The following is a 12,389-nucleotide window of genomic DNA, read 5'->3' on the forward strand; positions in this document are numbered from 1 at the left end:
TCAGGGATATCCTGTGCATTAATCCCTATGAACATATGTATATATGTTTTTACTTCTCAGGTCAAGTTGCTTACGCTTTGCCAATTTCCTTACTGATTTTATCAGACAAGGAATTAACATCTTCTTGCATCAAGTAGGATGAGAGGTTCACCCGTAGAGCAACAACCATTGTTGATTTTGATATATTCAAGGGATGATGCTATCCAAGTTGTCAAACCTGCAATTAAAAACTAAGTGGTCGAGTCAAAATTTACATGTGCATTGAGCACAATGCTATAACTTCTTTGCCAGTCCAGTCCTACGGTGAGCAACCTCTTGCATTACATATTGCTTGATTCATTTGATTATATTTCATGTCGACTAGCCTTTTCTTCCTCACTAATTATCTATACATTCATATAGGTTTCGAATGGGGAATGTGCTGTTACAAATAGGGAGGGTGTGGCTAACTTTCTTCTGGTTGGTAAAGCTGCTGAAGATTTCTTTGGTTCAATGACGCATCATTAAGCAGAATGAGAGTTTCACCTGTAGAGCAACCATTGCTGATTTTGATATATTCAAGGGGTGATGCTATCCAAGGTGTCCAACCTGCAAGTTGGTAAAGCTGCTGAAAATTTATTTGGTTCAATGACGCATCATTATGTGCACGATAGAGGATTCAAAGATCCTTCTACCATTACCCCTTCGATGGCAGCCAAGCTCAACAAAACCTGGATTTCAGCTGAGATGTGGTTCATTCAGAGCTTGCAATAATTAATACGAAATAGTCATCTCAAACATATTCAATGATGTCTTCGAAGATGACATCAACGAGCTTCCCCGACAGCAAAAACATCTGAAACACGTCACATTAGACATTACTGTTGCCTCATAAAGCTCTGCAACACCACCTGCGCCCCGCCCTTTCACTCCATTGAACATTGTCCCACAACATGCAACAACTCCTGGCTCAATTGCTACGCCTTCATCAGAGATCTAGCCAATTCACCAACATATCCTACCAGCCAAAGCAAGACGGAAACTGATGTTTAATACTGAACCAGCACACCATAGGCCAGTTTCTCTTCTTCTTTTTACTGTAAAAAGTGTTTCTCTTCCATGTTTGCCGACTTGTTTTGCTCACATATATGCCCACTTATAAATATCAAGTTCACGCTTCAATAGCTCATTCCACTATGGGGTGACTTTTCTTAACTTTAAATCTATATTTTCTCGTGCGCCACATACTTTTACGATGGAATTTTCAGGCAGCCACAACCAACACTTATCTCTTTAATCCTTGACCACAATTTTGCCCTTTCTAAATTGCACTTAACTAGCTTCTCATGTTACATGCACTCTCATGCTTAATTTTCACCCCAGTGTACTGTAATATTTAATTTGCCTTCTCTTTGCCCACCTCAAAACTTCAAATCTACGTTTGCTCTATTAAGGGGTGTTATTTGACTTGATTTTTTCTTAATAAAGCTTCATCAATTCTCAAAAAAAAAAAAAAACCAACGAAACCCGAGTCATTTATCTAGTCTCTCATTGTGTAATTGCACATGTCATGATAAAACTAAAACTTAAAAAAAAAAATCCTCACAAAACCAATAATTACTCACTTTGTTATTTACCTTGTAGTAGTGAAGAGAACAATAGCAAGAATTGAAGCCAAAAAAACCCCACAAAACTACATCGTTTCACAAGATAGAAGCAAAATGCATATATAAGAAAGAAAATCATCATCGTTTTCTAAAAAAATATAACACTAATAATTGATGGGAAAATGGGCAAAAAGGGGTTCTTTAAATTTCATTAGATTTATATTTGATGGAGTGATAAATAACATTTTATTAAAAATAAAATTATTAATGATGATAATGATGATAATAATAATAATAATAATGATAAAACTTGGGTTTATAACCAAACTCATTTGCTTGTCTAAGATGCAACCTCAATACATAGATCTAAAGAGGCAAATACAATGTCATTTATATAAATAATATATTATCTGTTTTTATTTTCCGCGATCCATATGAAATTTGGCTTTGTACATTAGCCACCAGGTCAAATCATTTTTAGGCTAGTTTTGGATGCAAAGATACATGAAAAACAACCAAACAAAATAAAAAATCAATTTTCTAGTTTTAAGATCTAAAATTTCAAATTCATATATCTCGCAAGTTCTTCGATAAAAGTTGTGTATTTTTTATATCTATTAACTCCCCACAAGTGCTTACATTTGATGGCAATCTTAGTTGATTTTGTGAACGGATTCCATTTGATTAAAATCCTCTATACTCTCTTTCTCTATATTTCTCTTATTTTTATGATGTTTTTGTTTTTATTGAAAGCCAATGGTTGAAATTAATTGTTGTGAAGTTATCAAATTAATTAAAAGATGGAGATAGAACGTTTTAAAAAACCATTATTATTATTATTATAATAAAACTATTATTTATGTTCCTGGAATATGCTTTTTACGTACCTCTTATAGGAGTGTAAATTGGTCAATTAAAAAGATTTTATTTCAATATTTTCATTTAAAAAATAATAATTAAAACTTATTTTGTTTTAAAAGTTAAGAAAAGTCTTTTAACTAGGTTTGTTGAGTTGATTGATTTTGATTAGATAAAGAGTTTATCATGAAAATTAATCTAGAATAATTTATATAATTGATCTATTAAAAGTAATTTTTTATATTATAGTGTGTTTGAAAGTATAATTGTAATTATTTTTTAAAATATTTTTTATTCAAAAAAGTATGTTAATAATTTTTTTTTTAATTTTTCAAAAAAGTATGTTAATAATTTTTTTTAAAATATTTTTAGATTAATATATTAAAATAATTTAAAAACATCAAAAATATATTAATTTAAAAATAAATTCAATTTTTGTTTTAAAAAGTACTTTTAAAAAGCACCCCAAAACACCTTACCCTGTAATTTTCTTGAATAAATGTACCTAATATTGGCCTCTTTTCATCGTCTTAAGCTCCTTTTCACTTTCCCCACTTAAAACACCCTGTATGTCTATAACCAGAAACGAGTCATAACCCTCAGGAACTGATAAGGAATCAAATCAAGCACTGATATTTCTAATCCAGTAAAGACAGCAGGAGTAACTAGTATTCTTAAGATGATTCCTGCAGTTCTTAACAGAAAGAAAACTATAAACAAACCCAGATATATGATCAAATATTCAGTAAAGCACAGAGGGATGGAGCGAAACAAGCTATGCCTGCAGCATGCCAAAAACGACACATTCAGGATATGCAAGGCGGGCAATGAAGTTCAGTTCGTTTAGGTTATTATTATTTAATTTAGACGTAAAGGCGGGCAATGAAGTTCAGTTCGTTTAGCTTATTATTATTTAATTTAGATCAGACGTGGTGCAGTGGGCGTGCCGGAGTGGTTATCGGGCATGACTAGAAATCATGTGGGCTCTGCCCGCGCAGGTTCGAATCCTGCCGTTCACGGATTTTATATTTCTCTTTTGCTTTAACCAAAATTCTTGGGACACGTGTCTTTTTAAGATAATTTTATTTTGCCTAAAACGAAAAGGCTACAGTGCCGTGGTATAAACACCCAATCCATCCATCCCGCTCGCTGCGTTTTTTCGAATCCCCCAACTTAAAACAACAGCCGGTTTTTTCCCCGTTTCTTCCTCTACTCTCTGCTATTTCATTTTTTTTTAAATGATGGAATTGGAGGATCCGCTGCAGGGATACAGCGGATTGTCTCTCTTCCGAAGAACATTAGGCTCTCTTCCTAAGCCTACTCATGATCCCGATGATCTTCTCTCCGCCCACAATCTCCTCAAATCCCTGGTATCCCCCTCTTTCCCCTTTTTCCAAGGGATTTTTCTTCACTTTCCTCTGAATATTTAGCTCATTTTTTACCGTTTCACGTTTGTTTTTTAAACAATCTGTCCTCTATTTTTACAAATTGTTCTTCTTGTACTACTCGTTTGAGTTTGAAGTGAACGCGCCTGTGTATAAGGTTTTCTTCATTTTTTAGCCCAAAGAGACGTGGCTTCTTTATTTAATTGATTATTTTTCTTCATGCTATCTTCCTTTTCACTTTTCACATAAAAAAGATTTCTAGCCTCAGGTTCTAGGGTTTTATGATTTTGAAGTTTGATTTTCATTATTTCCTCCATTTTTATTTTTATTTTTATTTTATAAGCTTGAAGGTTCACTAACTTAATGATGACACGGTTGATTTGCAGCCGGTCAAAAATCCGGATAAACTTATAGAGCAGGCGAGAAGTATTTTAGATGCTACTCCAGAACCTACCAATGCCGACTTGCCAAGTGGGGTAATGCCTGAAGATAAAAGTGAAGTTGTTGCTCAGAAGGATGCAGAAAGTCCCCGGGCACGAAGGCCAGGTTTAGGGCGCAAGCGTGCTCGGTTTTCCTTGTTTCCTAATTCAAGGTAAGGCCTGTATACATCTCTAAGAATATAGAGTGAAAAGTAGAAGGATCTTATTGATGGTTTTTAATTTACATTAGAGGTGGTTTTACTCAGTACTAAATATAATTATTATGTCCTGATTTGACAGTCAACCTACTGTGAATTTGGAACCAACTTTGGATATTGATAGCCTGAAAGACCCGGAGCAATTTTTCTTGGCTTTTGAAAGGCTTGAAGGTCACCAGCGCATTTTTTTTGTTGTTGTTGTAGTTGTTGTTGTATTGGAAGAATAGCTCATGACATGATGATTGTTGTTCAGATGCTAAAAAAGAAATGGCAAAGCAGACAGGTCGTGTTTCAATTGGTTCGAATCAATCTAGGCCATCAATGGCTCCACGCCATCGTCGACCTGGAATGCCTGGGTGAGAGTAATTGTTATTTCTTGGTTATATAAACAGCATTCTATTGCCTCACCATTTCTGTTTGTATTCAATTTTTATTTTTAGCTTGGCCATATCACACAATTTTTTTCTACATTTCAGGAGATCTAGGACAGCTAAATATCAACATCTTTATCCAACCATGTCCTCCCAGGAAACCTTTATGGAGAAGATTCATAGTCCAGCTAATCCTGGATCACAACAAGAAACATTCAGTCCAGATGTTGCATCAGAACTAAGGGAATCAACAAATCTTGCCCCAGAAGAATCAGGAATAGCTGGTGAGTGGCTTCTTGTTGAGGAACAAGGTTGATCAACTCTAGATTGATTCTCTCTTGTCTTTGAAGTTATGATCTACAATACAAAATCCTGCATTCTTTATTCCCATGTAGGTTCAATGGCCAAGGCTGAGAAAAGGGTTGATAAACTTCTAGATGAGTTGCTTTCTCGTGATTATGAAGAGCTTGATGGGGATGGAGCAGTCACTTTGTTACGGGACTGCTTGCAGGTCAAGTCACTTGACCTAGAGAAGTTGAGCCTCCCTGAATTGCTGAATGTGCAAAAGACCAGTTTGAATGCTTTGGGGGGGAATTTGCCAAAGCCTAGGAATGTATTATCAGACATACATAATTTACCGAGAAGGACTATAACTCCTATGAGGCAACAAATCACAGGAAATTCTTCTTGTAGTTTTGGTTCGCCCACTCCACCAAAAAGTCCATTGGCTTCACTAGCATTATTGAGGAAACGCATACTGCAGTCAAATCCACCAACTGATCCATTTTCAGTTTTTGATGTTGATCAGTCACCAGAAACAAATGCTTCTTCACTTAAAAATATCAACAATTCCTCTGATCCAGTTGACATTGAAAATGACCTGAGCCTGTTGAAGTCTCTAATAATTGAAGAAGATGACACTACAGCTGGTAATACTAGACCAGCTCACGTGGCTAGTGGAGATTCTGGAACTCAAATAGACAAATCTCTAAATGACAACTTGACTAGTCCTGTTTCTGCTAGTGATGGTTGTCCTAGCAGGTCTAGTGCTGAGGTGGAGAATAGAGATGTTGGTGCGGATAAGGTCATCATAGATGAGAATTCAAGTCAGCTTGGTGGTGATATGGATATTCAAACAAAAGAGCCAAATGCAGTGGAGGACATGGTGAGTTTCCTCGTCAATAGCATTTGCATTATCTTAATACTCTTGATCAGGATCTTACCTTGTGAGGATCTGCAATGCAGGTGGAGGATATGCAGCATAAAACAGTAGATAAATCTCTGAATGACAATTTGATTAGTCTTGGTCCTAGTAGTGATGTTTTCTGTAGCAAATCTAGTGCTGAGGTGGAGAGTGGCAACCCTGGTGTGGATAATGGGGTAATAGATAATAATTTAAGTCAGCTTGGTGGTGATGCGGATATTCAAACAAACAGGCCAAATGAACTGGAGGACATGGTGAGTTTCCTCTTTTCTAGTTTATGTTTTTCCATTTTCTTTTTCGTAAAACTATCAGGATCTCACTTTCTGAGGTTCTGCAATTTAGGTGGAAGATATTCAGCAGAAAGCTGTGGATTCTACCCAGCCTGATGACACAACCATGGAATTTTTGAACAAAGCACAGGATCAGTTTGGTATGGCAATTTCTTTCTGTTTTCTATGTGAAATTTACTGGTCAGATGCAACTGGCAAAATAATAATTGCTTAAAGTGTAGGTTGGTGTTAGTTTATATCTGAGGCCATAAGATTATTATCTGTTTATGCCACATTTGAAGTCGGCTTCCAGAGGGATTTGGATATAGCCTTTCCTTATGATTTTGCATGAAGCGCCTGTTCTGAAAAGTAGACATGCTTCTTAATGGTTATAAGAAAGCAAAAACATTTAAATGTGTTTCGAAGCATGCACCACTTAAATTAGTGTCTTTTATAACTTCATCCTTTGTCTACCCTATAAAAAGGCACAATCATACAATCCGAGCGCATATTTCACAATTGTATTCTTCCTCAAGGCCCCTGAATGGCTCCTTGAAGGCCATCCAGGTCATATTTTCAATTGCTGGTTTATTCAATGACAATCATGTGTGATTGTTTTACCCTACCCTAGAATCCTACACTTGTGCTTTTTTTTCTTTTTGCATGCATGCGTGCGTATGTGTGTGTCATATACTAGGAGTGAGTGAAGATTAAATTCACCATATCTTTGAACAATCAAACAACTGCATTATGTTCTTAACTATGGAGATGCAAATTAGTTATATATAACACCATTTCAGTTAGTTTAAGGCAAATGATTTGCATTTCAGATTACCTGGAACAGAAGGAAGATTTAAAATGATAAATATATTTTTCACTTGTGAAGAAAAATAAAAATGTTTGCTAAATGAATCCCTGCTTACTTGAGTTATCAATTGATTAGATATTTACTAAGATTTCACAAGTTTCAATGCTACTAGGGACCCTAGTTTGAGATGTGTTAGCACCAAACCAAAAAACTGTTAGGAGGCTGATTTCTTTCTCTTGTCATTTACATGATCGATTACTGTAACTTATTGTGTCCATTCATTTTTTTTATCCTATTTTTATGGCAGAACAATTAAGTCCTGCAGTTGTTGAAGACCATGCAATGGATGGTTGCCCCGAAACCCAAGACAGTGGCCTAGAACAAACCAAAGACAATTGTCCAGAGCATCAGGATGAGGTTTATATTTCTTCTTGTTCATCATTTTATTTAATTTGCTGCTCTTGCTTGTTTAAGATTTTGGTTATGTCATGCATCCATGACATTAATTGATCTAGAGATTATGGTTTAACATAGCAGGAAGAGCACTTGTTCTTTTTATTTCTTATTTTGCCTTCTGTAGTGTTTTATTCTTGTCCTTTATTCTTTGTGGTTAATTTGTACCATCTATTTTTATGAAAGAACTCTTTATGGTGTCCTAAAGATGTGTCTTTGAAATGAAAAGTTTCAAATAGTGTGAACTAATGTTCCAATTTTCAGGTTTAATTCTGCAATTAGGTAATGTTATTGATGTCTAATAAAGGAAATTCAGGGTTGGATTTACATAGGTAAAGCATGCTTCTCAATCTCTAGTCCACAGTGGCAATTATTTAAAACATGTTTGGCACTGATGGTCAATCTTCAGCTCATAGTGGGTATCAAATTGGCATGCATTGATGGTTTAAGGTTGAAGTTCATCAGCATCTGGTCTATTAGCAGAAGTGGTCTAAACTGACGAGCAACATTTGAATGTGTTACTCAATATAGTCCTGTATGTTCTAGAAGAATGAAATTCTAATGATTGAGATATTGTTATGTCCATATGACGAGCTGTCTGACATTTTTTTGCATGTGACTAAAATACTGTACTTATTGATGTCATACTATCATATCACGTGTGTGGAAGATCTGCCTTAGCTTAAACTATACAGATATGTTTATTAATGTTTAAGCAACTATAGAAGCTTGTGAACAATAAAAGCTTCTGTTAATTGAAGAAATCCATAGGTAGTAGTTCAAGTTCTGGTCAATGAAATGAATCATGCGGTTTGGGAATCATTCATACTCTCTTTTGAACAGGAACACTGACACCAGACTACTCACCCAGGCCTGCACCCCCCCTCCCCCCCCAACACACACACACATAATCATTATATAGGTCCTGGTGGTATTTTAACGATTAGGGAAGGGCTCATGTTCTTCTGCTTGAAGTTTCTCTTGAAATTTGTTATTTATCTTGTGGAGCAGACAGTTGAGGAACCTGCTGTGGTATCATTAAATAAACAAGCCAGAGCAAGATCTCATAGAGCCAAAGGACGCAAGAATGGATCCCTCTCTAAGAGGCATAGCCTTGCAGGTGCTCGCTATTGCGTCAAACTTTCCATCATTGGGCTCTCTCTTTTTTTTCTTTTTTCTTTTTTAAATCTCAAAGTTATTGTGTTGATAACTTGATATATGTTGTTTGCATAGCTTCTGGTACATCATGGGAAACAGGACTGAGGCGAAGCACCAGGATTAGATCAAGACCTTTGGAGTATTGGAAAGGGGAAAGGTTTTTATATGGCCGCATTCATGGGAGTGAGTACCATACCTTCTTATGTGCATTTGGATTTGCAAGGAATTTGTTTTGACATGATATAGTGTCGCATTTAGTTGGACTGTAGTGAAAGCTTTTAGTGGTAATCTGTTTAACAAATTGTTTCTCTAGATGGACTGTATTGAAAGCTATTTAGTGCTAATTTGTTCAACAAATTGTTTCTTTGATGGATTGTGTTTTGATGGCTTTCTAATGTATGAAGAAACATCGCCTGTCTTTGATAAAGAATTTCAATGGAAGCACTTCAGCCAAGCCCACTATCCAAAAATGAACTAATAATTCATTAATTTTGTAGGCCATCATTATAAATCATCGTCTGCTGAGAAAGTGACTTTTTTTCAAGGGATAATAAACATATTGGTTACGATGATGCAATTTCTTTTAGCATGACATGATAACTGATTTATAGACTTGTAATTATTTTTGAAGACGTTTTGCTTCTTTAATAGAAAGTTACAGCTGCATGAGCTGTTAAAAAAGAAATGGACAGTGAAACTTTGTTTGATTTCTTCAGAATCCTTTTCATACAAAACTACCATGGTGTCTCTCATAATTTGTTGATCAATATATATTGCAGGTTTGGCTACTGTAATTGGGATCAAGTACGAGTCTCCAGGAAATGATAAAGGAAAACGTGCTCTGAAGGTGAAGTCTTATGTCTCTGATGAATACAAGGATTTGGTTGAACTAGCTGCTCTGCATTGAGATAGTTTGATCAGGTATTATGGCCTGTAAGGATAACTTTTATAGGAAAAATCATTGGCAAGGCCATGCTTCTATGAAACTTGTCCACGCTGCTATTGATTCTGTTTCATCACTTCCTTATTACCCTGCTAATATACCTCCCAATTACATGGCTAGCATGAATGTTCATGATGTTGGTGTTGAAGGATATCGTACACATCTTGTGTAATTTTTGTTTTTATTAGTGAATCGCATTTTCTATATAAAGCTGCACGATGTAGTACCAGGCATTAACTTTGATGATATGTAGTCCGCGGGATTATATCATGTTCAATTTTGAAGTGACCCTTCTATCTAGACGTGCTTTCAGTTTTGAGTGCGAGAGGTATCAACTGTCACAATATTTGAATAGTGTGACGAGGCAGCAAGTATACTATTGCAATTCTGCAATATGGATTATGTGCGAGATGTGTGATTTGGCCGAGGGCATATTCTCACACATGGAACACCGCATTCCATTGAAATGATCGTCTCACAAGAACGAGTGGCCTGTGCATACTAGGAGTCCAAGCCGTTTGTATTAAATCGCAGCTTGTGGCCTATTCTGCAATGATTCTAGACCAAAATGAGATTTCTTGGATTCAGAGCATGCTGCAATCTGATCGAACTCTACTGTCACAACACTTGTGTGACGTGCTGATGCTTCGCGTGAACATCTGGTAGGCAAGACATGTTTTTGTAAGAACAAGCGACATCAGTTAATTTGCGTAGCAGAATGTTTTACGCTTTTGGGTGACCAAAACTGGGTTTTATTCGTGTTATTAAGAGCCCATTTAACCCGCTACTAGATGTTATTTTCTCCATTACTCGTATCCTCTATGGAGCCTGACTGTCGTCTTCACACAATCCGAGACACTGGCGATGTCTTGGAGTTAAACATATGATGCATCTGGCACTGTTTTTGCAATCATTTTTTACATTTCTTGAATTATATGCGTGTTTAGGTGCTAGTTATTTAGCCGGTAAAATCACCATGATGCTATTCAATTGATTTGCCAAAACCTCTTTCAGCCGTTACCCCTGCGATCTTTCTCTAATAATAAAAGCTTTCCCGCAAATTCGAAGAAAATAAACGTAAGAGTAGAAACAGGATGATGCTTTAGTTTGTAAAATAGGATCATGAGCACTTGGTATCCTTGATGTTTTCCTGGATTGTGCATGTATATACAGTTGCATTGGGTTGAAATTTGATATGGAGTAACCTGATATATTATTTTACCTTGGATTAATGTTTTTGAGAAATCAAAGTTCAGGAAGGTCTTGAAAGAATGTGGACAGTTGGGTAAAAAAAAAAAAAATAGAGGTAAGGGAGGGGTCAAACAATGATTTAGCAATAAAATCCAGCTTCTTCTTCTCTTTAAAGCTGGCGTGAACTGCTGGAAAATAAGAAAGAGATAAGAAATTAGAGGTTAGGGTTTTTTATTCCCTTTCCATTAAATTGATGAGAGAAAATTATAAAATTAAGATAATAAATGCCTTAAAAGGGAGTAGAGGAAATTGAGATAGAATAAGGTTTATTTAAGCTTGGGAGAAAGAAGAAAAGTATAAGTTAAAAAGATGAGGAAGAGAGGGTGAAGGAAAACTTGATTTCCTTTGTAAATTTCTTTTAATAGCCTATGATTAGAAGGTAAGAACCATCTTTCTTATGTTTGATTTTTGTTTTGGCATGAATTGAATTTTAAAGTGTTGAATGAATTATTATAGAATGTTGAATTTTATGGGATTGAGTTGTTGTTGTAATGATAATTTTGGTTTAAAAGCATGTTCTTGGACATGAATGACAAATGAGTTAGTGTGAATTGAGAAGTTGGAAGAAAAATATACCCATTTTTATTGGGAAAAATTCAACCAAAATACAATAATTGGAGGAATGATTGTGTTGTGTAATTGTGTGTGTTTAACGTGTAATGATGCATTAATAATATGTTTGGAAAGATGTAAGCAAAATTGTCTAGTTATTAATAAATGATTAGTGTTGTGTAATTAAGTTAATTATTTAAAGACTTACGTAAATGATACTAAAAGATGTATTGAATGGAAATAATTGCCTTGAATGGTGAAGAAATGTATGAAAATACATTGTTGTGAATCAAACATACAAATTAAAAATCTAGTAGTTTTATTACATGTATTTTAGCTGGAATTAGAACTAATAAATGAAGGAATTTGAAATATATTTCTTTTAAAAGTTGTTAGAGATGTTAACTTTTAAATGGAATTGAATTTGATTTATTTGGAGATGTAAAGCTCCAAATATAGATAGAAAACAAAAGGAAGGTCAAACTGAATCTTTCTGGTCAAATTGCGTATACTATAATAAGTAGTTTTAGGTGTGTTGATGGAAGAATGAGGTTTTCTTTTCTTCATTAAAGTTGTATATTTATGTCTTAGCTTTTCATAGAGATAAATCATGCTTAAAACCTAATTCTGAAACTTTATTTATGAATAAAAAACTAAAAATTATAAAGTGTTAGATGAACCAAACCAACTAGGACTAATAAATTTTGAATTGTTGCTTAGAATTGATGTTGATTAAAGTTTCTAATATTTAAATTGATAAGAATAACTATGAACATGAAAAATACGTGTATATATGAGCTGTGATAAAATTGTGAACATGTATAACTGTTATAATCAAAAGAAAGCAAATGTGCATTATAGATGTTAAATCAATTCTCAAAATATGATGGGATTAAGTTATTATATAAAAATAT

General features: G+C 34.9%; 1 protein-coding gene and 1 non-coding gene across 3 annotated transcripts; both read left to right on the plus strand.

Annotated features, from left to right (window-relative positions):
- The first annotated feature begins 3,381 nt into the window (after positions 1-3,381).
- TRNAS-AGA (transfer RNA serine (anticodon AGA)) lies at positions 3,382-3,463 on the plus strand. Its single transcript has one exon. It is a non-coding gene; the product is annotated as a tRNA-Ser (tRNA).
- A 105-nt stretch (positions 3,464-3,568) lies between these two features.
- LOC105108269 (uncharacterized) lies at positions 3,569-9,988 on the plus strand. Of its 2 annotated transcripts, none has more exons than XM_011002517.1 (12): positions 3,569-3,814; positions 4,216-4,421; positions 4,549-4,637; positions 4,720-4,822; positions 4,943-5,148; positions 5,233-6,002; positions 6,083-6,295; positions 6,384-6,471; positions 7,426-7,535; positions 8,583-8,691; positions 8,805-8,912; positions 9,509-9,988. In XM_011002517.1, the coding sequence occupies exons 1-12, from the start codon at positions 3,683-3,685 to the stop codon at positions 9,634-9,636; spliced, it is 2,262 nt and encodes a 753-aa protein (XP_011000819.1). In that variant the 5' UTR covers positions 3,569-3,682; the 3' UTR covers positions 9,637-9,988. The 2 variants fall into 2 exon arrangements, with proteins under 2 accessions (XP_011000819.1, XP_011000820.1); XM_011002518.1 differs by having other exon boundaries at positions 3,570-3,814; positions 4,943-5,121.
- The last annotated feature ends 2,401 nt before the right edge of the window (positions 9,989-12,389 follow it).

This window comes from Populus euphratica, unplaced genomic scaffold (assembly GCF_000495115.2).
Source record: "Populus euphratica unplaced genomic scaffold, PopEup_1.0 scaffold241.1, whole genome shotgun sequence".
Taxonomy (NCBI): domain Eukaryota; kingdom Viridiplantae; phylum Streptophyta; class Magnoliopsida; order Malpighiales; family Salicaceae; genus Populus; species Populus euphratica.